This window comes from Copadichromis virginalis, linkage group LG20 (genome assembly GCF_057382275.1).
Source record: "Copadichromis virginalis isolate Kocher_CV1m ecotype Utaka linkage group LG20, C_Virginalis_male_GT1.1, whole genome shotgun sequence".
NCBI classification, from domain to species: domain Eukaryota; kingdom Metazoa; phylum Chordata; class Actinopteri; order Cichliformes; family Cichlidae; genus Copadichromis; species Copadichromis virginalis.
This window is the reverse complement of record NC_140637.1, coordinates 23,183,574-23,211,465: the sequence shown is the minus strand read 5'-3', so window position 1 is coordinate 23,211,465 and position 27,892 is coordinate 23,183,574. Positions and strand designations below refer to the sequence as shown.

Genomic DNA, 27,892 nt, shown 5'->3' with positions numbered 1-27,892 from the left:
AAAGACTTTTTACTCTTTACAAAACTCTGGCTTTAAATGCAAAATATTGAGCCAATTAATAATTCACTTTTTTATGTGGAGCCTTTTGCTCTTATGTATAGCCTTACTAAATTATAGGCATACTTGATATTTCAGAGGCTTTTTTTGGAGGGAGCTACTTGCAGTGACTACAGCACCGGCCTGGTATGACAGCTAGAACAGCCTGCCACAGACTGGACAAGAAGCCGTTATCGGCTACGCGGGAGGACATGGGAAGAACATTTTGGCTGCAGCTAGATTAAAATAATTCGCTAAGGGTTTGTATACGGAATTTAAGCCCTGACCCTTTTTTTTTTTTGTCGTCAGGAGCGAGCGCCGTTACGTCGGAAGAGTAGCACGAGCCGGTATTGCAGCGAGTTTATTAGCCAGAAAGCCCACTATTATTCAGCTCGAAAATTGATAATAATAACGCGAGAGTTTGCAAGTTGCCTCAAGACTGTAGTCGCAACTGTCAAAGGTGAAGTGGATACGCGCATGACCCAACACACATTACTGTAATACTGTACACGGCCGCCGAGATAATATCCGTATAAAAAAAACGAATAATCCCGAGGTAAGGAGCGAGGAGTGAACCAAACCCGACCGAGATTTGGCGCTTCTGCTGATTCGTTTTCGTTCGTTTTCTTTTACTCTAACCAACAGACTCACAGCCGTCGAAATTACTGCACTAAACATATTTTTGTGCCTCCCTTTAGCTCCAGCCAGCGCAAGGATTTTTTTTTTTTTTACTCCTCCTTCGTAATAAAGTCGCCATTTTGCTTCACTGCCTATATAAACCATCCCGTATTCTAATATTTTTTCTCAAGGAGTCGAGGGCTCTGTCTTTCCTGGCTATTTCTATTAATTTGGAGAGTTTAACGAGAAGACAAGGGTTGGAGAAGTGCCTCGTGGTATACATATTAATGCACGAAAGGAGAACGAGAGGGGGGGGCAAGGCAATTGGAAGCTGGAAATAAGGTGAAAGTATCCTGGATTTCTTTTCATGTTCAGACGAATTTATAATTTCTCATCTCCTGCACTGCTCTTTTTTACCGTCCACCTGGTCGTCGTCTGCAGACTGGGGGGGACAGGACGACGGTGACGACTGTCCGCTTCCTTTCAGGCCCCCCAAGCTCAACCTGACCGCTCCTTGACGCACAGCAGGTGTGATTGCCATGTAACTTAACGTTGGTGAAAAAAAACGCCTACTTTGGTGCCTGTCTCCTGCCCCTGACCTCCTCCTACCTCACGTGGATGACCCGGGGCCACCCGGGCTCTGGTGCTGGGTGACTGCTCGACAGTTAAGGTAGGTGTGGCCGGGGAGGAGGAAGAAAGTAGAGCACTATTTTAGTTAACCACATAAATAGGCAACTCAGACCTTGTTGTAGTTGTCAAACAGCGTGGCCGTGTGCCACGTGCGGTGTTAAAATACTTATTTCTAGGTTGGTCTCTCAGCAGATTGTGAGAGGAGATGTGAGTGGGTGTCACGGGGTTTTGTTGTGTCTAGCTAAGTATATGGTAATAAAGTTTCTGTAGCAGGTTTGTGTTTACATGTAGATTTAATCGTTTACGAAAACCCCAGCTGCAATGTATTTATTCATTTATTTATTTATTAGGAGGATGCTGTTGAAACACTGTGGCAAATCTAAAAGGGGGTTATCCTACATAATTATTACAGGGTTGCACAGTAAGACTCACCATCAATCAGCCATATCTTTCTCACCACCTGTTTATTTTAAGTAGTTATGAGCTGATCTGTAGCCCATCTCTTCATGCTCTGATACATCATACCGGAAAAGGAAGATGCCTAGTGTTAATGTGTGAAAGATTTCATCAAGTTGCACCCTGCAGCAAGTTCACCGTGCATTTTATAGTCAAAATCATCAAAACTTTACAACTACTGTGAACACTTTATCTCTGTGGTATTCACGCAGTGAATTGCACAGCATGTAAATGGACACCGAGTGGCCCCCATTGAGTGACCCTTTGTGTGCTTTGTAATTCATTAGGAGAGTGACATGAATGTGTGCTAAGAGAAACCATGTTGGATTGTAATCAGTACCACTCACCATAATTAGCAATTGTCAGCCTCTATTCAGAAGGCTGTTCCTTCCTGATGGGGAATGATGTTTAAGCACAGAGAGTCTGAACTTGACATGTACAATATAAGCATCGGGATTGATAGATGTAATGTATCTCAATTGACCTGAACTAGAGATCGCTGGTTTTCATAGTAAAGAAAGCTTGCACAGCTGCTCAGGAGCGTAGCTTTGTATCCCCACCATCTCTTTGACTCACCTTTTGTCTAATGGGCAGAGCATGAAGTTAGTGTGCGAGTGAGAGTATTGATTTTGAAATGAAAACATGGAAGGTCACACCCTCATTATCACACGTGTGCCTGCGCTCAGATAACCTTCAGGCCAATAGCACTGATGGCCAACATAAAGAAGCTGCATTATTGAACAAGGAGACAGCATCAGCACACGCTATTGATGCAGCAGACTTTGCTAATAATGTTTTGACAAACAATGGATTCGGATTAATGAGCAGCAGAAGCATTTCCGATATTACCTTTAGCTATGTCTCCTGTGTGTTTGTACCCCCTCGTTTGTACATTGCAGGCATGGAGAGCCCAAGTGGGCCCAAGCTTGGGAAGCTGTCCTCATCAGGGCTGTCGAGGGGCCGAACGCCCAAGCATGGACATCCCCAGGAGCAAGTTAGAACCATGTCAAGCCCTGAAAACCACAGCAAACATAGTGAGTGATGAGCCGCTACATTTTGTTGAATGAATACAGTGTGTGAGTTCAGCTTTTGTTGGTATGACTCAAGTTTGCTCCTGGACTGATTCTAGGATGAAGTTCATGAAGCGATACAGTGTGAAGAGTAGGTACTGGGTGCATACAGCATGACATACTAACACATATATGACAACTGAATTTTTCGTTTTTGCATATTTGTTTCTTAGATCCAGCAGGTTTGCATTGGCTAAAGTTTTGTAATTCCAGCTAGTGCACTTTAGTGTGCTTTCTCAAGGATTTGATTAGCATACCATGCATGCAGGGGTCTCTGTAGCTGCTTTTTTTTTTTTTTTTTTTTTTTTTTTGAATGGATTATATTTTATTAGAAATCAATGGTTTCAGGTTCAGTGTAATTCTACCCCACAGTAGAGCCTGGAAACTCCAGCAATTTCCCTGAGACTGCTTTACAGTGAGAAAAGCAAACAAACAAGAATTGCCAAGCACTGACACAAGTGAAACCCCAGGCCATCTGGATGGAAATGGAAGATTTTGGAAAGAGAGGGCCAGACTGGGGAATTATTTTTCAATCCAATAACCAGTAGATCATCATGACTTTGTTAATAGCGGTGGGCAGGCTTGGAAAAATGGGGCTGTTCTAATATGACCCAGTTGTTTTGGTTGCTACAAAATAGCCTCTCATTCCCAGACACACAAAGCACAAACACTAGACTAGGTGCTTCGGTTTATTTTCTTTTCATGTTATTATTCAGCCCTGTAGGCCAGAGTTTCATACTGTTGTGCATGCATGTGTTTCTGTGTATGTTTGCTTGTTGTGGTTATTAATGCAAAGCTTGTGTTGCAAGAAATGAGAGTTCGGCGACACATGGTACAAAAAAAAGTGTGGAATCCCTTTACTAAAATCTTTCTTGTATGATCTTTCATGTATTTATGACTGTCTGCAAGATCTTCCCATAGTTAGAAATAAAACACTCTCCTCAACTTCTCATTGTGTAGGGTCTGGCAGCTGATTGGCTGTTTTTGCTGTTGAAGTACATTTGTTTTTTGAATGAAATGGTTTTCTCTGCAGCCTCTTAAAGCTTTGTGTTTTATGGGCATTTTTTTACACTTTATTACTCAGTAAATAAGAGGAGTTTATAAATCAATCAGCAGAAAGTTTGTGCTGGGCTCTGCTCTGATCGATGTGAGGCTAAAGACAAGAGATTAGATACACACTTTTGGCTTAGCTTCACTAATGAATAACTCTGATGACTGCGCGTTTTACTGTGTGCGCGCGTCTTAAAGTAATACTATAACAGGTGATGGATTGGCCCTGGTTTTTATGGGGCTTTTTCAGGTTACTTAAGATTCTGCTATTTCTGTGTGTCTATTTCATTTTCTCTTTTTACACTTGATCTGTTCGGACTTGCAATTATGTTGAGCTTCTAAGTGATACCAGTAGTATTTAGATCATGTTTGATACTGCAAGTCTGTGCTATTGTCTGTTTTAAGAATAGCTTCTGGCACAAAAGATAAGAATCTATGTTCCACTATGTCTAAGGAAGCTTAGCTGGTAACATTGCCAGCTGGTTGAGATTTATCTTCTCTAAGAACCACAAGGAGAGAGACAGATCTTCTCCTGGAGCACATGTAGATTGTACTGACCAATAAGAAGATGAATATAGACATAACATACAACACGGGAAATGTATAAGAAATTCTACATTTCCATTTTAGGAATATAGTTAAATTTTGTACAGTTTGGAATATGATTCATAAACCAGTAAGATATTCATTGACTGACTGACTGTGCCAAATTGTGTTTCAAACACCAAGCAATCTTTTACAATTTTCAGTCTCCTTAACTTATTATTTAGAAATTTTATAGATGTTATGATAAGGAGAAATGCTACAGTGGTGATATAATGAACCTGGCACTGGCCTGTCTATCCCAGGGGGGATATGAACCTCAGTTTGGGGAAACAAAGGCATCAATATCTAAGGCTCCCTATGAAGGTTTTTCAGTCCATGCTCATTGCACACAGTGTGCTCTTCTGATAGCCTCATTATCTGCCCTCATCCCACTGGTTACTTCTTCATTTTTCATTTTATGTCCATGGAGAGTTTGGACTGTTATGTTGCGTTATCAGTTCTCATGTTGGCCCATAAATCTCCAGCTGGAAACTTTGCATGATGTAATAGCGGAGAAATCCCGTCTGGCTGTTGTACTGGTGGTTTCCTGAAATCACTATGTGCCTTCATATGTGACAACAAAACCTGGGTTTGTGTGCTTTCCTAGAGTGTTGTGGTTGAGCTGTCACCTTGCCACACCAGAGAAGTCACAGGAAAGAATGTGGTCCTTGAGGGTGATTTGCGCGCTGTTTCTCTCTTTTGTGCTTCAAGATGTTTCCTATTAATGTCTTGTTTGATTCTAAAGCTAAGTCATTTTTTTATTTATATAGAACTAATGCTGTTTTGCCAAGTGCTGTAGGCCCTGAAAATAGTTACCTTTCAGCAAACGTTAACCCAAGTCTAAATAAGTAAAACCTGGATGTGTGAAAGGCCGCCCCCTTCTTTACCCTCTCTGACCCCAGAACACACTATCCAGTCGGCATGTTCTGTGTAAGAGGAGATGAGCGCTCCAGATTTGTTGTTGTATGGTAACATAAGTGGGTTAGGAGGGGAGCTGAGAGCGTGATAAGTTTTATGCTTGTGGCTGTGTGTGAACGATAATGTGCTATTTGGTGCCATTTGTTTGTGTTTATGTTTATGCATCTGTTCGTGCCTGTGTTTGCCCTAGCATGTGTGTTCTCATGCTACACTTGTCTACCCTGCTGTGGGGACCTTCTTTTCAGGTCCACAGTTGCTCTCTATTGACCTGGTATATCTGCGTCAGTATCTGTCCATCAGTCTCTTGCTTTTCCTCTAAATGTGCTGCTTTTTCAAGCTTTCTCTCACTTACTTGTTGTCCAGACGTGACTGTCATTGCTCACTGTTCTGTTCTTCCTCAGCCTCCTCAACTATTTCTTGCTTACGTATTAGCAGTGACTTAACCTCACTATTCCTGCCACTTCCCATTCCTTCTTCAGCCTGTTCCCAACCGTTACCCTCACTTCTGGTCTTCACTCTAATCACATTTCATATTTGTTACATTTTCTAGGGACTTCCTCTTAATGGCTTGAGTCTATCAAATCAGTAAAATAACAAAATATCAAATCAATAAAAAGCTATAGATTGAGACTGTTTGTTTTTGGGTAGAAATTGAATTCTGGTGCTTTTCTCAGCCTGATGCTACACCTCATTTTGAGGAGAGTCCTTTGTCATCTTTGTCACACCTTCACTTGGCAGACTTGTGGATGGTTGATGAGAACGAGTACAGGGAAATGGGAGAGGAGAGAGATTGAGTTGGTGAGTCACTGTCCATAAGGAGGGTATTGCAAACAGTTTGTAGCAGGCATTGTCTCTCGGCACACATATAAAGTGCTGGATGCCCTGTTGCATAGGCTTATTTTATTATTATGTTGTTGTTTTTTCAAGTGTCTGTATATGCTGTGCATCAATTGTAAACTCCCCAGTGATTGGTCAGTTCTCCATTATCCCTCAGGTTTTATCTAAAACTGTTGCGATTTGATGTCACTAAACATGGCATTGGCTGTGGGCCAAATAAGTATCAAGTAATTCATTGAGTTTCCAATAATATGAAGCATGCTGTTGATGTGGAAGGCTGTAAAATCAATACAGGTCTGAAGAAGCTGTTGAGGTACAATGAGTCACCAGATTATGTAGCAGAAATCTCAAGCCTGAGCTCTATTCTTGGCTGCTTTACGTGTGGTTTAGTGGTGGAAGTAAACTGATATTCTACCACATGTCTGTGTAGTGATCCCTGGCCTCTCAAACAAAGTGATTCCCCATACAGTAAGTCTGCGGGCAATAAAAATTGGCATTCATTAGGACATTGAAGAATCTCCCAGTGTAACTGTTTTCACTAAGACTGAGTGACTAGTGCAAGTATAGAAATAAATGTAATTATTTTATATATCCATTTTCTTACACTTGCACAATTCAGGGTCATAGTTGGAGCCTATTCCAGCTGTCCACCCAGACAGGTCACCAGTCTATTACAGAGAGGCAGATTTCCATTCAAGCTCACAATCGCACCAATGGACAATTTAGAATCACCAGTTAACCAAACGTGTTTAGGTGGTGGGAGGAAACCGTAGTGCTCTGAGAGAAGAACCCTTGCAAGCAAAGGGAGACGATGCAAATGTCACACAGAAAGACCTCCAGTCAACCAGTGGTGTCAAACCAGGAGCTTTTTGCTTTGAGGCAACAATGTTAACCACTGGACCAACAACTCTCCCTGAATAATGCAAGTGATAGCAAATGCCACAGTCTATGCCAGCACTCAGAATGGTTTAATATTAGGAAATAGGTGAAACAAATAGGAAGGTGGTGCCACTAGACAAAAATCCAAAAGTAACCTATCAGCATATTATAAATCGAGTTGTCTAAGAGGAGTTTTTACTCCTGCAACTGCTTTCGGCTCTGTTCTGCCCCATGATAGGGAAACTTTGGCCAATCTGATCTTTTCTGGAAAAGAACAGTCAAATAGTGTGGCATAGTATGAAGAAAAAGTTTGGGTATAAAGCACCCCACTGTGCAGTGGGCTAAGGAGAGGGCATTCTTAGAGGAAAGCTGGATTTGATTTCTTTGTAAAGCCGTAAGTCAACATTGGCATTATTTTAATACATACCAACACATACATATCAAATTGGCAGGGTGGAATGGGGCTCAGAAGAGAGAAGGAAAAGCTGTGGAAGGCGGGACATCTACTTTCAAATTCTGGTCCTTTCCTAGATTGCTGCCAACAGGAACTCTAATTTATTTTGCAAATAAACCAGTGGAGCTCCACCTTTTATTTGTGGTTGTGTCCACTTTTCAGTTAAGGCAACCCAGAGCAAAGGTATGTTTTCTTGCAATGCTCTATAAATTATACAGATTTATAAACATTGCTACTGATGAATTGCTGTTTCCTTTCCATTAAAAAAATAATGAATTTTGACAGATTAGTTAAATGTTTGTGTCTTTCAACAAGTGGATGTATGTAAAAGATTAAGCTCAGATGGTTACACAAAGCAAGAGATAGAAAGGAGGGAGGGGAGAAAAAGACAGAGAGAGAGCGAGAGAGAGATAGAGAGAGGAAAGACTAAGATGGAAAGTGAGAGCCAGACTCACTGAGACTCTGGGGTTTTTTTTCAGTTAGCTGTATCAGGGTAGTAAGACTTGTCTGGTGTTGCTCCACCTCACTCCTTACTCACTGTCTGGAATCAGGCCTGACTGTGAGGGAATATAGGAACGTCTTCAAAAGGAGGTGTGTATATAAATGGAACAACTGTTGTGCGTGTGTGTGTGTGTGAGAGAGAGAGAGAGACAGAAAGAAAGAAGGAGGGAGGAAATGAGAGAACATAATGTAAAACAGCATATAAATATGTGCGTGTGCTTGTATAAAAGCGGTGAACTGTTGCTAAATCAAATGTGTGAAGGAAGGAAACAGTAAGCAAGAAGAAGTTAAAGCACAATAGACAAAAATTTATAGCAGAAACAGAGATGTTAGTAAGGTCCTGTGGTTGCATTCACTATAAAAGCTGCACAGCTTGCACATGCTGTACAGTCATCTGCTAGTGCGTTTGCTCTGCAATGAGTCCAGGTGTATTCGTTTATACATCTAGCGTCTGTTGAGATTGAGGAAGTACTGTGTCTTGTCTTTTTTTCATGAAGTAGCATGAGTGGTGAGTGATGTTGTTTGTGTGTTGTCTTTCTAAACTACAGCATGTCTAAAACCAACTGTGAAGGCACAGACAAAGGCTCCTGTGTGACTGTTTGTCAAGGAAAACAAATGACTGTTCTGTGTGTGTATATATGTGTGTACATTTGTGGGTAATGTGTGAACCCTTGCACTCAGGGAGAGCAGTTGCAGGCGTAGCTAGGAGAACTCAGAGGTTATTTGAGATCATTAGACAGCTGCCAACACTCCTGGTTCTCTTCTCTTCTCTTCTCTTCTCTTCTCTTCTCTTCTCTTCTCTTCTCTTCTCTTCTCTTCTCTTCTCTTCTCTTCTCTTCTCTTCTCTTCTCTTCTGTCAGTGTTAACCATTCTCTTCGCTTCTGTGAGTGTTAACCAGTCTGCTGCAACAGTTGCAGACAGCTGGGAGCGAGTCACACTCTGACATTAGTTGAACAGCTGTTTTATCCCTATGGTCTGCGCCTGAGAACTGGGGTTTAGATTTGCCACAATAGACCTGCTTTGTTTCCTACCAAGACAATGGTTGTGATTGCCTGAATGTTTGAGCACAAGTGTGCTAGCCATAGTCATTTCAAACAAAGTAAAATGTATAAAAACATTTTGTGTGTGCACAGTTCACCCCAGAAAATCATGTTTTTTTTTTTAAAAAAAAATCTTTTTGCTCTAACTTTTGCCAGCATGTGCACTGCTGTGGCTTTGCAGTGTGATTTTTGCCTGTTTGCACTATAGCCTGCTGCATGTGGGCCTAATTGTTCTGCTTCCTGTAAAGAGGCCTCTGATAATGGTAACTAAGACAAGTGGATCTTATTCCCATAGCAACAAGAACATATCTTTCCCAAGAGCAGAATTCATTAATTATGCCTTTCTTTTACAAGACCTTTATTTTCTAAGACAGGAATTAGAATGCATGCTCAATTTCCTCCTCAGCATAAGAGCTGCACCGCCGACTGCATCACCTCTCCAGCTGCTACCCAGACAGCTAATAGAGAAATGCTCTGTCGCCTGGAGAATATTAATACACTCATATCCATGCAATCACATCTCGTTCACACTCGGTAGTAATGGTTTTGTGTACTTGTTTGCGTGTCAGTGTGCCCTGATGTGTGTGTTTACACCTTGTGTCATCAACTATTCCAAAACACAGTCAGTATTGCTTTGCTACTTCTTATTACATTTTATTCAGTCTTGCTTTATTTTCAATCTACCTTATTATTGTGAGTATGAAGTAAAATGTTACATATAATCTGCCTACATATGTTTGTATCTCTGTTTCCCAACTGAGAGAGTAAAAAGAAGACAAATGAGGGAAAGGGTGAGAGCTGATACTGTGTAATAAAACACGAAGGGAAATGAGCAGGGGAGGCCATAGTAGGTTAGTCCTCGTGTGCTTCTTATACACATTAACATCCCTGGTATAGAGAGTTGTTTTTGAGGGGGTCAAAGGGTGGCTTTTGCTAACACAAGCTGTTTTTTTTTGGGGGGGTGGGGGGGGGGGGGGTTGTTTTTAAGAGAAATGATGGCATTAAGTCAATTCATTTATCTGATGAAAAATTATCCAACCATTTTGTAATCCTGGTAGGCACACAGTGTGCTCTGATCCAGTTTGGGACCTGCTGCAAATGGGCAGCACCAGGCATGTGCATGCTGCCTTGGCTTGTCAATTTGCAGGAGAAGAAAATAGTTAGCAGAAAAAAATGTTATGGTGATGTGAAAGAGATCTAAAAAAAAAGTGCATTCCACTTCACAACAAAATACCATCTTCCCTACTGTAAATAGATTTTATGTCATTGAAGCATCTCTTGAAGCGTCTTTGTTTCCTGCTTATTATTTACTTATTTTCCTACTGTTGCTGTTGGGTCTTGTCAGATTAATGCAGAGTAAGTTGAGAGAACATGTAAAGATGTCATTTTGTAGAGCAAAGTACAGCTACCTGGAGCACTATGATTCAGTGTTATGCTCAATCAGAGTTATCCACCTCTGCAATTCTCTTCTCTTCCTCAACATCCTGTGCTCTCCTCTTCTTCCTTTGTCAACCCCCCTCCCCTTCTTCCACATGCATACACTCATCTTCAGCTCTTTCCGCCTTCCCTCTCTCCTTCTTCAAGGAGCAGTGTATAGAGGGAATAGAGTGCAGGGCTGATAGTGTGGAGGTTTAATTGCACCCAAGAAGAGAGCAGTGATGAGCCAGTGGAACCGTAGAGAGACATTGGAAAGGGTGTGAGCAAAGAAAGGGAAGAAAAGTGAGAAAAGTAGACATGGGGTGAGAAAGAAGTAAAGCAGCAGCATGAGAGATGGAGGGAATTAGCAATAGAGAGCACATAGAGAGCTGAGGCAGTCGGTCTGCAGTCTGCTGTGTCAGAGGTCCATGCAGGCACTAGCGATTTATAGCTGATCTGTTTGGCTCTACATAAGGCCTTTGCCCAGGCTGCCTCATTTTTCCCTCACTTACACACACAATCGTGGACATCCATTCTGTGTCCCTCCACAGAAGAGGCTAACATTTGAACAATGGTCACAGTTAAACCTAAACACTGTATAACTTTGCATTTATTTGTTTTTCTTCAGAAGTGTTAGTGTTCATACTTATTTTGCAGTTTTTGTGAATACAAATCTATTCTTCTAAATCTAAATCTAAATTTGTGATATCTCAAGAGCATATCTAGACATGCCAAGTCAAATATAACTAGGCTTGTTAGGTCAATAACAAAGAAGTTCCAAATGAAACTTCAGGATTTTAGGTATTACAGAATTTTTTATTTTATGGATATGAAGTGCTGGCAGTAGATTGTTTTTAGCTCTGATGTGGCTTTCTTTCTCGCTTTGCCAGGTCCAGTGTGTGATGAGCCAGCAGAGGGGAAGCGGAAAGGTCGTCCTAAAGCAGAAATGCAGGAACTGAGAAGCATCCCTGTGAGTATTTCTCTTTGAAATGAGTGGGTACTTGAAGTGGGCTTCATTTTTCTTGCACAGTAGGCAGCTCCCCATGAATATTCACAATATACAGTGCTATATAGCAATAAATCTGGCGTGGATTCAACTCTCTCTTCCTCACCCCTGATCAGGCCCATATGATAGTACAATGGAAGGAAGAGTTTAAGCGGCACTCCAGGGTAAAATGTCCGTGTTCAGGCTGCTGGTTAGAGTTTCCCAGCATCTATGGCGTCAAGTACCACTATCAGCGCTGCCCGGGGGTGAGTCACTAGCCTCTGCTCTTTCCTGCCACAAGGCTGTTTATACCTTTATGCTTCAGAGTAGACTTGTAGCACTGGACCATTTTATAGGAGAAACCCATCCAATAGGGCACCGTTTAATAATTCCAGAGAATATATAATGGCCTTATTACAAACCTGAGCAATTATTAAGGCTTTTTCAAAAACCTAAGATAAGTCAGCTGGAGGGGGGGGGGTATTTTCTTTTTTGTAACAGCTACCCACTGTCATTAGATTTTGGATAGGGAGAGAACTCACTTTGAATCTCCTCTTCGTATGTCTGCATCCAGGCCACCGTAGCTGAAAAGCTGAGTCATGGCTGTCCCTACTGTGAGGCCGTGTTTGCCACAAAGGTGCGTCTGCAGAAACACAAACTGTGGAATCACCCAGAGAGAGTCAGCATGGAAACCAAGGACGAGCAACCTAAGCTTCAAAAGACTTTTGTGAAGTCCAGCGCTAAGAAAAGGTGACTGAGATATAGCTCAAATTCCTAACCAGATTGAGTCACTTAAAGATAACTGCCTAAAACTGTCCTGTCTCATTCTGTGAATTCAGGCCCATGGAGATCAGTCCCCCCTCTCCTGTGTTCTTCAAAGTGAAAAAGACCCATGAAGTGTCCACACCCTCTCAGAATGGGGAGCTGGCCTACCAGAAAAATGAGAGGAAACAGCACAGCCACAGCCAGCCTTCACAACAAATTCACCAGACCCTGCCAGTCCAGCCTCACTCCCAGCAATCTCATTCCCAAAGCACGTCATCTGATGCAGGGGGAAGTGAAAGCGAGGGGGGCAGCCTTCCCTCTTCTTTTCCTGACGAAGACCCAGAGCGAATGAAGCACAGTAAGATTTCAACATGCCATTTGAAATGTTCTCAATTATATGCTCCAGTATATTTGTATAACCATTATGCACTGTTTTTCCTCCTGCACTAGGACGAAAGCAGAAAACACCTAAGAAATTCACTGGAGAACAGCCCTCAATATCTGGAACTTTTGGATTGAAAGGTAGATACCTTTTATTAAAAGGAAAACATGGGGTTTTTTTTAGTGAAAACTTGAGCATGACAAAGAATTTTGTGATGTAATTTCACATGCCACTGTAGGGCTGTTTGATATAACGATATATATCGGATGACGATATAAAAACATCTATTGTTTCATTTTACGCTATCGTTTGTTTCGTGGTGTTGCAAAAGAAACTGTTTACGGCAATATTTTTTCATGGTTTTGATGGTCACTGTAGTGGCTATATTAATTTCTTAAAGTTCTCTCTTTCTCTTATATTTAATATAACCACACTACGGACGGACAAGCGCCTGTTTTTATGCGTTGTCGTTAGCAACAGCGACGGTAAAACCACCGCGTGTCCGCTTGTTTATTTTCCACATAAACCTTTCACAATAAAGCTCAAGGTCCTGTTGAGACTTTTCAAAATAAACTGAATCACGTGAAAGAGCAGATTATCTACGGATGAGAAGCAAAAAAGAGCCGCCAGGTGCTAAAAAATAAATCTTAGATTCAAACGTTAGAACAGGCTTTTCCCCGCAGCACGCCGTGTAATAAATACTCACAAAGAAAACGGCGGCCGTTACAACTTATGTCTAAAAATGTATAGTTTCATGCATCGATTAAAATACTCGACTCGACCAGGTACATGACGCGCAGCTGGAAACACTTCATGCAAGTCAAGCTGCCCGAGATTCACAGAATTTACAGAAAATGTTACATTTCTGTGATTTATATCGTTATCGGGACGATAGATGTCTTATATCGGGATATGAGATTCTGGTCATATTGCACAGCCCTATGTCACTGATATAATAAAAATATGAGACAGAATAGTTTTTTTTTTTTGTATGCTGGTTGATTTACAACAGACCTTAGGAGCCCTTTGCTAATTTACTTAAATATTGAGTTCCAGAGTGGACAAATGTGCCACTGCTGGGAGGAGGGACATTATTAGTTATGTAAGTGACTGAGATTGCTCCCTGCTGCCACTGATCAATGGTGCTGTTTTTTTACACAGTGCTAATGTAGCAACTGTAGAGATGTCTCATATCTGGCTAAATTAATCAGTGACTCACACATCAAGCACACATTACATACGCATATTTTTTTCAGCCTTTCTTTGTCTCATTCACATATATGCTGAAAATGCTCAGTGACTCATATAGCATACAGAGGGCTGTAAACTACTTACTATCACTTGTCAGACAGTTCATCTGCGGCTCACAGGCGCTGTCTTTTGCTGTCTTTTAGTCTGCTTGTCATTGATTTGGTATAGCTCAAAACAACTTCCATTTTCAGCCTCCTTTTTTCAATTTATAGTCAGTATCAACTTTCTGTTTTTAGTATCGTGTTCTTGTTTGGTTTGCCCTACATCTGTCCCACTCGCATTTCTCACTTTATCTTCTATACTTTCAGTTTGAATTTTAATCACTAGCGTGACTGTCTGTGTATATGTGTGTGTCTGCGTGTGCACATGTGTGTTGTAGGTATGACTAAGGTAGAGGAGAAGCTGAAGGCAGGCCGTGTGAAGAGACCAGAGGGGAGTGGGTTCATTGAGGAGGCTCAGAGAAGACCTTCGTCAGGTCAGCCCTCTAGAAAAGACTCGGCCACAACAAGCTCTGGTGAACACCAAGATCACATTTTTTAAATTAATCATCCATCTATCTAGCCATCCACACATCCATCCATCCAGCTATACATTTTCGTATCTACCTGTCCAATTCAGGGTTTTGGGGGGCTGTCATAAGGCTAACACAGAAGGTAACACATTCATGCTCACTTCACACCTACAGCCAACCAAGTTTATTAACTAAAAACTAAAATTAGGTATGAAAAAAATTAGTTGACTAAAATAACAATAAAATGTATAAAAAAAATTAAGACTATCTTTAAAAAATAGTGAACTTGAAAAACTAATTAAAATATAAATACAGCGAAAGTAACCTTAGTTCTAGGTATAGTTTGGTATAAATGTTATTATAGCTTCCTTGATTGGGCATTGATGGACATGCTTGAACATTTAAACTAACTAAAAGAAAACCAAAACTATACATTTTCAAACAGTAAATGCTAAACTGAAATGAGAAATCCATTCTGGAAAATAACTGAAACTAGAATTGGAACTAGAAAATACACTGATCACTCTGCCACCAACTTAGAATTACCAGTTAACCAGTTAACATGCATGCCTTTGGACTACTTGAGGAAGCCAGAGTAATTGGAGAAACCCCACGCAGGTAGAAGAACATACATAGTTATTAATCAGTTAAATATAATTATTACTTTTATAAGTTGCATCATGTTTTCTTCAAAGAGCATTTCTTAAATCTTAATGAGATATGCATGCATATGACAAAAACGACAAAAAACTTATCTTCAAACTATCAAAACCCCATGGATATTCATTTCAGTCATATGAAACTGAGAAAGCAGCAATCTTTCACTTTTGGGAAGCTAAAAACGTAAGTGCTTACTGATCATCTAGATTGCTGACACATAAGGACATCATACCAGTGTAATTTCATTGGCTAAATAACAAAGCAGTACTGTGTTCTGAATGTTACTCAGGAGCTGTTCCTGACACTCAGTGGCAGCGAGCAATCTCAGAGAGAGGTGAAGTGGTGTGTCCCACTTGCTCCATCGTTACCAGGAAAACAATCCATGGCCTCAAGAAACACATGGAGATTTGTCAAAAGGTCAGTAGTCGATGCATCTGTTCATCAGAATGGGAGCGGGGTGGCTGCGCTGTCAAAACAGCTGTTAGAGCAAACTGTGAAACCAGTAAAATTGTTTTGCTGGTAGTAGCATTCAAAGACAAACTGGAGCTGTAAAGCTCAGCTTGAAGAAGCCTTGCATTGTGGTTATTGTGCACTGAATACGTTAAAACTGGGGAGCCTGGGAACCTTTTCTAGTAAAGATAATGAAAATAAGGCTATCGGATCGCCCATGAGTCTGTTGCTGATTCACCACTGTTCTTTCCTTAGACCAGTTGTGATAGATACTGACTGCTGCAGTCCAGAAACACCCCATAGGAGCTGCAGTTTTTGAAGATGTTCATAGTCATCATAATCTGGTCCTTCTCAGGCTCATTTAAATCCTTACACTTAACACATCAACTTTGAGGAAAAAATGTTCACTTGCCCCCCTAATATATCCCACCCACTAACAGGTGCCATGATAAAGAGATAATCGGTTTTATTTGCTTCATCTGCCAGTGGTCATAATGTTATGTATGATCATAAAAGGGGAAGGGAAGGGCCCTGTAAGCTACTGAAAATATAGTGTGTAATGGGCTAAAGCGTGGGGGGGAAAAAGGGTTATTTCAGTTGTATTATGTCAAGCTTGTCTAGTGGATGAATGAGGTTGAGTGTTGCAGTAGCCTCAGCCCTCAAAGACAGTGTTCCTGGAGCCTGTTTTAATGGCTCCTTAGCCCAGTGGCCTGTGTGACTCTATTAAAGTGACAGTCTGCTGTTAAGCAATGACAGAATCATCACATTACCACTGGGTCACTCACCATCAAGACACCTCTGTCTCCAAATCAATACTGAGGCGAGGAGAGAAGCTACAACAAAGTTGTGATATGTGATAAATTGGGGTGGGGGGGGTTTAAGGTTCCTAATGTGTCCCTTGCCTTTTACTTTGACCAGAATATGCACTAGTAACAAACTTTATTAGGTTACAGATGAAATGTTGCTATACTGATGGATTCAATAAAGAGCAAAGCCAGCAGGAGTGGGTAATTTTCCTCTCATAGAAAAATGTTATCTTAGCTTCTTCTTTGGCCTTCAACCCCTGCAGCTCCAGGATGCCCTGAAGTGCCAGCAGTGCCACAAGCAGTTCAGGTCCAAGGCCGGCCTCAACTACCACACCATGGCCGAGCACAACAGCAAGGTAATTCGCTGACGTTGTACTTTGTAAACCGGTTTCAAAGACTTTAAACTTAAAAATGACACCCTGTGACTGATTTTGCTCCTTTTTCTATGACTCATTATGAGTCCAGATGGTTTGGGTGATCAGATCATCACTGAACATGGTAATTAGTTTCAAACAACACCAAAGAACTGAAAAGTGAATGCTAATAGTTTGGTTTGTCATGACAGTATGCATGGAAATCCTACATTTATTTCTGCTAGTATCGGTTTACACAGCAGATGTCCATCTATTTATATGCATCAACGTATAGAGTAAAAAATATACTCTATCCTATAATTTTATCAGTTACAAAAGTATTGTCAGATGCTATGATGATCTCTCAAAATTTGATCTTGTGGTCTCTAAAAAATCGTGATTGTAAAGTTGAACTGGCGATTGGTATTCCTGTCAGTGAAGTGCTCACATTTCTTTCTGCAGCTGTCTTAACTCTGACAGCAGAGAGCTTCATTAAGATATTATCATGACACTCCTGCATTAGAGCAGTGGTGCCACTATGAAGTTTGCTGAATAATTTAAAGCTACCCGTTTCAAAAAGTATTATAAAAGATTAATGAATCTACACTCAGCAAACCTTGTGGCATGTGTGTTTGTGTTTTTGTGTGAATGCGTATGGTTATAGTATATGAAATACATGGTAATCTATGTGTATGTGTTTAACAGGCTTTGGCTGTGTAATGTTTGCTAGATTAAGGGCTCTGATAGATGACCGTGCCATCTGTGTCAGCCAAGTTAAACTGTTTGATGCTGCCATTTGTCTTCAGAGGGGACCTGTTGTGTCCTGACCTTATTGGCGGGATTCCAGTCCAGCCGAGCAAAAGGCATTAGTGCATTATTTTTGTGTGTGTGTGTGTGCTTGTGTGTGCGTGCGTGCGTGCGTGTTAAGAATAAAATGCTTAAAGGTTGCACAAGGTAGCCTTCCTACACATCTAAACTTCTGCTGTTTCTGTTCTTCTGATTAGATAATTACAACTTTTGTGACAGAATGAAAGCTGTTATTGTGTTAATCTCTGTTTGTGTGTTGGTGTGCTCTAGATTTGAAGTAGTTCCTTATTAAAGAAGGCTTTTTTAGCTTGTGGGTTTGACTGGTGTCACACTCTTTTTACTTTCCAATGAATTTTAAATTTCAGGAAATTGAAAGATCAGGAGGAGATAGCACATTTCTTAAAATCAGTCTTTAGAAGTATGACGTGCCCTCTTTCTGTTTAGATACAAACGTTTCCTTTGTGCTACAGTAAGACAAGTACTTTTCTACAGTATCAATCATGTTATTTATTAATGCTACAATGTATACAATGTTATACATTGTAGCGGTTTTAGAGTCATGTTTTTAAGGAAGTAGGCACTACTACAACTGTGCTTTTGGATACACTGTATATTAATAATAATAATGGATTGGATTTATATAGCGCTTTTCAAGGCACCCAAAGCGCTTTACAATGCCACTATTCATTCACTCTCACATTCACACACTGGTGGAGGCAAGCTACGGTTGTAGCCACAGCTGCCCTGGGGCAGACTGACAGAAGCGAGGCTGCCATATCGCGCCATCGGCCCCTCTGGCCAACACCAGTAGGCAAGTAGGGTAAAGTGTCCTGCCTAGGGACACAACGACCAGGACAGAGAGCCCAGGGATTGAACCGGCGACCTTCCGGTTACAGATGCGATTCCCAACCCCCTGAGCCACGGTCGCCCGTTAAGGTATTTATTCATTCAAAAGTGTCAAAAAGACCAGTGTTTGGTGCCTTTGAATTGCAAAGCAGTTTTTTTTCATCACTCATGTGTTCCACCGACAAATCTGCAGAACTTTTGTTCATGCAAATATGTTGAACTAATGTATTTTCCAATATTTGTGAATCACTTGGTACAGTGTCCTTTAACATAGAATAGAAAAATGAGCATATAATGAAAAAAAAGCTTTTGCTCATACATTTTATTAGAGGTGTTAAGTTTACATATGTTAATTTGTCCAGCACTATTGCAATAAGTTGAATTTCTTATTAATATTTCTATATTAAACCGATTTGCACTTCAGTCTCATGTAAGCTGTGTTACTGTGTTTGGTTTCTGTATGACTTGGAGACTTCACTGACCATTGCTCTGATATTGTAAGTCTTGTCATGTAGCTTTACCCAAATGCAGTGTGGGAAAGGCAGCAGGCTGACAGAAGGACAGGGGTCACCCACTGAGATTGACCTTGGCGTTGCTACTGTGATAGTGCTGCCTCATTCTCTTACGCTTGCTCTTTTGCTCCTTCCCTGATAGAAGCATTAAGAATACAAGCTGATGTCGTTTCATTGTTGCTGTCCCTGTCATTGTATATCAAAGGCTTGCTGGTGCCTGTCCTGCTACCCTCAGGCTTTTGCAGTAGCTTTATTGAAGTACTCAAGTGGTATCTCCCTCCTACCTTTACAGAAAGCTACTGTAGTGTTGTGTGTCAGTCATCTCTGTGTGTTAACACATGAGAAAGCACATTAAATGTGTTCCGCTGGGATCCCTCAGTTAGTCTACTCTCTCTCCAGTCCCCTGCATTTCTTTTCCATCTCTGGCAGCCCTACCATCTGTTGTTTTGGTCTTGGCTGGTGTTTGGCACCAACCAACATGCGAGCGAAAACACGAGTTTGACAGTTGTCATAAACATGCCTTGAGTAACAGCCTCACCAGGAAACCATTTAATGATCCTGGCATCGTGTGAACATTAGAGATAGAAAACACATTTTGGTTGCTTTTTTTTTTTTTTTAGTCATGAGGAAGTGGGGTGTGTGGTGGTGTGATAGTGTATTTGTTCCCCCTCAGCCCTCAGGGAGTGAAGGCCAGACGGGCAACGAGCATGAGGAGAGGGAAAGGCTGCGCCGAGTGCTCAAACAAATGGGACGAATCAAGTGTCCCAGTGAGGTATGCACTTCTTCTTTTTACCTGGTCCTTTCCTCTTTTACTGTCTCTCATTCTATACTACTCTTGCTTTCCTGTGTCTTTTATTTTATGTCACATTTCTGTCCCTCGTCATCTGCCAGTTTTGATTTCATTTCTCTCTTGTCCTCAGGATCTTCTTTTGTGCCTTTCTCCTTTTACATCTCTCTCTCTCTCTCTCGCGCTCTCGCTCTCTCTCTCTCTCTCGCTCTCTTTCTCTCTCTCTTGTTATCTTTCTCTCTCTTCCTTCCCTCTTCCCTCTCTATTTCCTTTATGCCTTGTTCTTGACATGTTGCCCAAAATCACATCAACACCCTGCTTCGCATTACTCACACTAGAGTGCAAAAGGCAGAGAGAGTAAGAATAGAAAGAGCTGTAAAGAATAAACTCTACAGTGACATGTCTTCACACTGAAAAATGAGCATCTTTCTCCTGTTTTCTCTGTCTTTTTAACATTAACCACAAAGTATTGACCAAATGCAGAGTTCCATTAAAACTACACTTTGTTCCACTTACCCAGTCTCTTGCTTAATGTTTGTTTTCATTCTGTCTCATTTTTGTCATTGGCGTCACTCAATCACACAAACATTTTGTGTACAAACACACACGCACACACGTACACAAATACAGGGCTGTTCAGCCCACTTTTCCAGTCTGATGGGCTACCAGTATCACCAGCAGCGTTGTGGAAGAGAGTGTTCTGACGATGCGAAGCCTGTGTTTCTGTGCCAGCACTGTGGAAAAAGCTACCGCTCCAAGGCTGGCAGAGACTACCATGTACGCACCGAACACTCCCCGGCCATCACCACCACAATGACAGCCGCAGCCACCACCAACCTCATGGATAGTATCACTGACACCAACAACAACACTGGCAAGGAGAGGGTGAGATCATCATAGACGAGGGTTGTAGTAGCAGTTATAAGAGATGAACCTTTTTTTCTTTTCATTTTATGCTGATTACAAGCACATTTTATTGAATTTTAATGAGTACCTAAAGTTTTCCTATATTTTCACTCAAAGGTCTTACTGTTCCTTCAGGTGATCTCTGAAGAATCTCCAACAGGAGGTAAGAAGGAGCAAAGCCAAACTGAAAGGAAACGGTGGCAAGAGAAAGCCCCATCCAGCCATCCTAAGGAGAAGGACAGAGGCGCTAGAGAGAAAGACAGGGAAAGGGAAAGGGAGCAGGAACAAGATCAACAAAAAGCAGCACAGATTGAGAGACAGGGGGAGGACTTTGAAAGGACCCCCAGTGGCAGGGTGAGACGGCGGTCAGCTCAGGTGGCGGTGTTCCACCTGCAAGAAATAGCTGAGGATGAGCTGGCTAAAGACTGGGGCACAAAACGCCGCATCAAGGATGACCTGGTTCCTGACAGCAAGAGGGTGAGGAATAAAATTTGGATGCATTAAGTGCACATGGTGACCACAGTAAATACAGTATATTAGCAGTCCAGGTCAAAGGCCATGCAAAGGCTCCACACAAACTCCATCAGCAGATTTAAAAAATCCTTTATGTTACATCCACTTTTTTACACTGTAGAATTATATTAATAACTTGAATACTGATAGATTAAAAAAAGTTGTCTTCTGCATAGTTAAACTACACCCGCCCTGGCCTCCCCAACTTCAGCCCAGAGCTTCTAGAGGCTTGGAAAAATCAAGTCAAGGAGAAGGGCTTCATCTGCTGCACAAACGAAGTAAGAATATACAAATACACCATGTACAAAAAATAACCTACAATATCTGAGCAAAACAAAAGGGATTTGCCTTAACGTTGAGTGTAACATAAATACGAAGTCAGTGTGTTTAATCCTTGTTTGTTTCTGCTTTGTTCTAGAACTGTGAAGCTGTCTATTCCAGCGTGTCAGGACTAAAGGCCCATCTCGCCAACTGCAGCAAGGTACAAATCCACACTACTGCAAAACTCAGTGTCTGAGAATATTACTGGATATACAGTAATATTCCAACAAACCAATACAGACATCCCAAAAATACACTCAAACTGAAAAAATTTATCTTAAGCAAAAGGAAGTGGAATCTGATGGTACAGTTCAAATAAAATTAAGACAAATAAAGATACAAAATGAAGAGAAAGCAGGAAGTATTAGAATCACAGCATGATCTTGTATAACTTGTAAAACAGGATCTATTTTGCTCATTTCCAACTCATCTCAACGATTTTTCACTCTCTACTAGAGTACCTTTGTATTATTAGCAATTTACTATGATACGGGGGGGGGGGGATATACTGGGCTTTTGTGCTGTCTCTCAGTTCATCCGCTGTATACTACAAGCCTTTTTAGATTGACTGTGCCCTGGAAAGAAAATGTTGGGAGGGGCTGCTGCGCTCATATTAAGGATATCCCTTCTCACTGACATCATACAGGGTGAAGCATAGTAAATATTTTCCGAACATTCTGAAACCTGAGTTTTTGGTTGATCGGCATTCATTGCACGTAAGTTCACCTCTGCGTTTGAAACTATGGCCCTGATCACTATCAGAATCCACCAAGATTTTGTTTTTGAGCTGTATTTTCTCAAAATATGTTTTTAAGCTTATTTAAATAAAAACTTAACTTGGAATATGTTTTTAACACCCTCCTGCTGTAAAAGGCTGACAGGGTATGGTTTTTGATGGGTTCTTAACTTGCACCTTCTGCAGCAACCTTAAACTGGTTATCTAAGCAAATATCTTATTAGTCATGAGGCAGAAAATTGGCATATGAACAGGTGGACATGGTAAAGATGGTTTGTTAAATTTTAAAAAAGAACATTTCTGTCCACATGGCAGTCAAGAATGGGCAAATAAGGCTATGGTATAGTTAGAATTTGGCATAAACAACATAGAAACATGCATCTATTCTCTTTTGTGTCAACAATTCAGGGTGTTCAGATAGTGTAATGACGTGAGGGATAATTTCTTTGCACATTTTAGTACCAGTTGAGTGTCATAAATTCCAAAGACTGAGTATTGTTGCTGACCATCTCGATCACTTTATGACCATCCCTTTGTCTTGTCCTTGTCATCTAATGACTACAGCTGGCGTAATAATGGACCAAGTAACAAAGGTCATACCATCTCATACTGGTTTGTTGAACCAAACAGTGACTTTAGTGTACTCTGGTGTCTTCCACAACTACCAGATCCAACAGAGAACCTTTGGAATGTGGTGGAGCAGGAGATACACCAGATGATGCCGTTACCCACAAATCAAGAACAAACATTTGATGATATCATGTTAACACAGACCAAAATCTCAGGGGAAAGTTTAAGTGTGTCCAACCAGGTACTAGCAACATTTCTGGTGTGTGTGTTTGTTACAGGGTGGTGGCGAAATGGGGAAGTACACCTGTCTGATCTGTCAGAAGGAGTTCAGCTCGGAGAGTGGCGTCAAATACCATATTAGCAAGACACACTCACAGGTGGGTCACTGTCAGTATAAACTTAGAGGTTGCCATTAACATGACCCACTTAGTAAATTTCATTTCTGGTAATACGTCATAAAATAATAAACAGCATTGGTTAATCTTAGATCCAGTTTATTTTATCAGACTTGTTGCCAATATGACCGAAAAGAGCACTAAGAAGCTGGTCACTGGGACTCACTGGGAATTGTTGTGGAAAAGTGTATGAAGAAGAATGTGCAGACCACATTTGGCAATAGTAGTCAACCAGTCTATAATAATTTGGTTGAGTGAACTGTAGGACAGATCGTATCTTCCTGCTGCCATGAAATTTTATGATGTTGTTATTAACACAAGATTCATGGGCAGGTTACCAACGTGGTAACAGTAATGAACTTGAATTGAACATTAAGTCCATTATGGTTATACTTTTAACAGCCAGATAGGAGGACTTTCTAACGACATGTCAATCATGTCATATCCGGTTTCAAAACACCAAGACAGTGAAGCCACACACTTTAGGCTTCATAATGAGACTTTCTAAACTAACGAGTGACATCATGGTGGCTACATCCACCTGTTATACTGTCTGTGGGTAAAACCAGCTAGGTTGCACATTAACCTTGTCATAATACTCTTGCACTCAACAAGTCTATACATATCTTCCTTGAACTAATCTTTTCTCTTCACCAACAACAACTTTAGTTACAAGATAACACATAGTTTTTTTTTTTCCTTATAAAAAAGCCTCTTTGTTTTTCGGTTTTAACATCCCCATCTTGTCCCCAGTTAACATTAACCTTTGGTGTTCAGACATGGTGGTTTATACAGTTATTTAGAAAGAAAAATGTATACACATGCAGTTGTATTCTGCTTGTTTGCCTTCTTTGGATCTTGACTGGTTTACTGTTTTTTTTGTTTGTTTGTTTTTTTGTCTTAGAACTGGTTCCGTGCAGCTGCCAGTCAAGTTGTGTCCAGTAGCAAAACTAAAGTCCCAGAGAACAATGGGATAAAGGCCGAAGTGAGGAACGGAGCCACGACTGGTAAAAAGAGGGGCCGTAAACCAAAAGAGCGCCCCCCTGTGAATGTACCTCTCGAAACAAAAACTGAGGCGCTTACCACCCAAAACTCAACCCCTGCCGCGACTCTGTTCTCTGGCACAGCACAGCCCCCAACTCTGTTCCCTGACCCAACGGACAGTGATAATTCAGGCCAAAACAGACAGCCAATTCCCTCCGCCACCAGAAGAAACAAACCCAAGAGGCTGTTACTGTCCGACTAGCTCTGCTTTTGTTGACCTAGGAGCCCAAGAGGATTCTTTCTTTAAATATCTGCCAGGAAGCTTAAAGACATTTCTAGCGCTACAAGAACTTGGCACTGAGAAGAAAGCCAAAAATCAACCAATATGAAGTAAAACCCAGTCTTCAAATCTTGGTTTCGAACCCCCCGAGATAATGTGTATACTGTTGTACTCAGAACAGTAGTGTTTTATTTCCCCATTCCACTTTTGTCTCCCATTTAAGGCACATTTTTCAATTTCTGTACTCACAGCAGGGGTGTCAGTAGTAATCAAAGTCCTGACCTAAACATAGATTTTTTTTTTAAACAGAGTTAGTATTCTAAATACCAATGGAGAGTCATTTTCTCTGCAAGATTTGTGTTGTGTTTGAGAGGTTTTAAAAAGGATATTCTATTAGCATGGTGAAGTCATTTAATAATAGCTAGTGTTTTCACATTTTTTCACAGATATACTGTACTGTGTACATGAACAATATCTATATCTATATCTATATACTCAAAGCAATGATGCCATCCGTCATTTCCAAGCCTGAAACATCCAACTGGATCATAAGCGGTCAGAATTTTTTGCAGTGTGTGCTTTAGTGCAATGTTGTTTTAATATAGTTTTTTTTCTAGTTTGACTTTTATTGTTTCTTGCTTTTCATGTTTTACATAAGCAAATGTCATATAAGCTAAAATGTTTGTAAGTTGTTCATGTTTCACATTATTTTTTACAGTTGTTACTTCCAAGGATTTTTTTTCACATGACTGTGAACAGTATCTGCTTTGACAACCATAATTAAGTGTGAAAAGATTATTTCCAGACTGGTTTTACACGGAAGTTGAGATGCAGAATACCCAGAAAAGTGACTGATATTTTCATCTGTAAGGCATACTGCAACTTAGTTGCTATTAGAAATAGAAAGACACGTTTAATTGAATTAAAAAAAAAAAAAAACAACCAGGAAAAAAATGTTGAAACACTCTAAAATCGGTCTAGCAAAGCTAAATGTTTGACAGGAGGAAGAATTCTGTGTGAAGCTTGTTGCACCATTGCAGCACAATCAAATGATGAGGCCACGTTTTGGCTACTGCTTTAGCTTCAATCAAAGCTGAGGAGGGAATTTTAAAAATATATTATCTTTTCTAGAGAGGTCCAGGATAATAATCTTTTATTAAACAGAAAAACTGCTAATTAAGATTCACATATAATAATGTAAATGAATGAATTCTTGAACGCTCAAAGTTATTGCCTTGCACTTTAACCTTTAACCCTTCCTGCTCCCCTCTTGTAGTTTTGCACTCCAGAACTATTCACCCTAACCTAGTGGCTGTCTGGTGCAGGAGTGGGATTTTTGTTTGTTTGTTTTTTTAAACTCTGGTGGTAAACTAGAGAAAGAGACTAAGTTTGTCATGAGCAACATGACTGACACTTTCTATATTGTATCTGAAATCCAACGCAATGGTATAATTATGATTCACCTCACAAAGCCATAACTGGTCTTATTGAAGTTTAGGGCTGCTTAGCCACTTAATGTTAGATTAGCTTAAAATATATAAATATATAAACAAAATATTAAATGACTTTTCAAAATCTAAAAGATTAGAGAATATTTTCACTTTAACATGTTGAAAGTAGATACTTGAATCCACAGTTGTATTAACAATTTGAGCAAATTAAAACTCCATGAATATTTGATTTATATTTGAAGTTTATGTCCATGAAAATAACGACTTGCTTGCTTAAAAAAATACAGATCATAAATCTATTTTATATTCTATGGTGTGTGTTACTTAGATAGCAATCTGATAGCTTTGGATAAAATTATGTGAGGATATTCTGGTGAGATAATAAGGGTGCTTTACTTGCCACTCTACCTTAAGGGCCTGATACAACTCACTCAAGTCCATATTATCCTTACTGGCAAGTCCTCTGAATTTTGCATCATAATGTCAATGTCATTAAAATCAAGCACTGATGTCAGCAGAACATTTTCAAGAAACATTGAATTTGAAATGTGTGTTTTTCCAGGTGGTTTCATTCCTACGCTGTGACTTTTTATAACGTAACGCAAAGATTCAATCTGAATTCCCCCATTGCTAATCAACTGATGGAGTTAATTCAGGTGGGGATGATTATGCACGTGTCTCTGTCATGGGGATGGACCTTTATCTTCTACCTGGGTTCAGATGACAGAGAGGATAAGATGAACAAGCACTGAGTGGTCCTCGGACCTTTTCAATATGAGTTGTCCAGACTTTGTGTGTGTGTGCGTGTGTGTGTGTGTATTAAACAGTTAGCACCTTTTTTTGTAATGACTGGATGTCAGAAATAGTAACACTTTTGAGTGTTATGCTGTGGCACAGAATCAGTTCATCAGCTGCTTGTTACTCGTTTCATTAATGACGTCACATTGACTGTGTTTACCTGACGAGCTTTGGTGTTGCAATATGATAGTTTAGCACTGCTTTTAACAGTGGGTATTTTATATTTTATCACACCCTTTACTATCTGTCTTCCTATGATGTGGAAAACACATATCTATCCCGCAGTGTGAGCTAACTGCAACATGTTTAGAGAGTACAGCAATACACCATATTTAGCTGATTTTGTTGGCTTGCTGATATTTTGATATCGATGTGTCTTCTCGAAATTGTATGGCTTTTTTTCCCACTCCCCTTCTTTTATTAATTTGCTTTAAAAAAAATGCTTTTTACATATGATGAAATCTACACAAAAAAGGTTGAGAAACTTTGTAGACCACAAACAACATTGTAGGCCTGAGTGTTGGCATACACTGTTATTTGATCCATTTTGACGATGCACATAAATTGAGCTTTTTCAGTACATGATGGCAAACGGATTGAGAGAGTCCTTTTATTATTATCTATTCAGTATGGGACAACAAGGCATATGTATGTGTGTTTGTTTCTGTATTTAGTGCACTTACTATACCATGAAATAGGCTTGAAATAGGAGTGTTGTTGGAGCTTTCTAGTTACCTGGACTGTGTGTGGTGTGACTTTTGTACCTGGGGAAACAGCAGGCTCAAGTGTCTTCCCTTTGTCAGCAATGTTATTTCCAAAACCAAGATTATTCCTTAGAAATTCCCCTAGACAGCTGAAGAAGTTTACACTTTTTATTTGGTGGTTTGTTTTGTATGCTACCTAGTTCAAAAGCAGGAAATGGCATCCAGCTCTGTTGTTGGGGTCATTGTGATGAGTTTTAAGAGATGATGTTGTAGCTCATAACTGTTTATGGTATATAGGTAACAAATTAAATGAGACTAATGATGTATTAAAGATTTCCATATCTGAAATTAAGCTGTATAGTACCTAACATTGGAGGATTCAACACCTCCTTTGAGTCTGAACTGTTACAATTTTTTCTCCCAAACTTGTTGTATTACCTGTGCATTAGTATCCCTTAACTAATTAATAAAAGTTTGTTGACTAAACATGTGTCATCTCTGTCACCTTTTAGTTACTTTTTTATAGCTATTGCAATGTACAATGTAGTTGATGGGATTGTAGATTGTGTAAAGATGATGAAGATGGTTATATACAGACAATCAGTGGAATATAATAAACTTATTAGGGT

The 27,892-nt window shown here is 40.3% G+C and overlaps 1 protein-coding gene across 7 annotated transcripts; it reads left to right on the top strand.

Moving 5' to 3' along the window:
• Positions 1 to 130: 130 nt before the first annotated feature.
• On the top strand, positions 131 to 27,749 carry znf512b (zinc finger protein 512B). 7 transcript variants are annotated; one of them, XM_085443363.1, is made up of 18 exons: positions 131 to 996; positions 1,142 to 1,324; positions 2,640 to 2,774; positions 11,381 to 11,460; positions 11,613 to 11,741; positions 12,050 to 12,225; positions 12,315 to 12,598; positions 12,691 to 12,762; positions 14,253 to 14,387; positions 15,334 to 15,461; positions 16,564 to 16,656; positions 19,492 to 19,590; positions 20,236 to 20,490; positions 20,629 to 20,988; positions 21,201 to 21,302; positions 21,443 to 21,505; positions 22,930 to 23,028; positions 23,951 to 27,749. In XM_085443363.1, the coding sequence occupies exons 3-18, from the start codon at positions 2,642 to 2,644 to the stop codon at positions 24,290 to 24,292; spliced, it is 2,550 nt and encodes an 849-aa protein (XP_085299489.1). In that variant the 5' UTR covers positions 131 to 996; positions 1,142 to 1,324; positions 2,640 to 2,641; the 3' UTR covers positions 24,293 to 27,749. The 7 variants fall into 7 exon arrangements, with proteins under 7 accessions (XP_085299489.1, XP_085299488.1, XP_085299491.1 ...); XM_085443362.1 differs by having other exon boundaries at positions 1,096 to 1,324; XM_085443365.1 differs by having other exon boundaries at positions 131 to 1,324; positions 14,253 to 14,348.
• Positions 27,750 to 27,892: the final 143 nt, after the last annotated feature.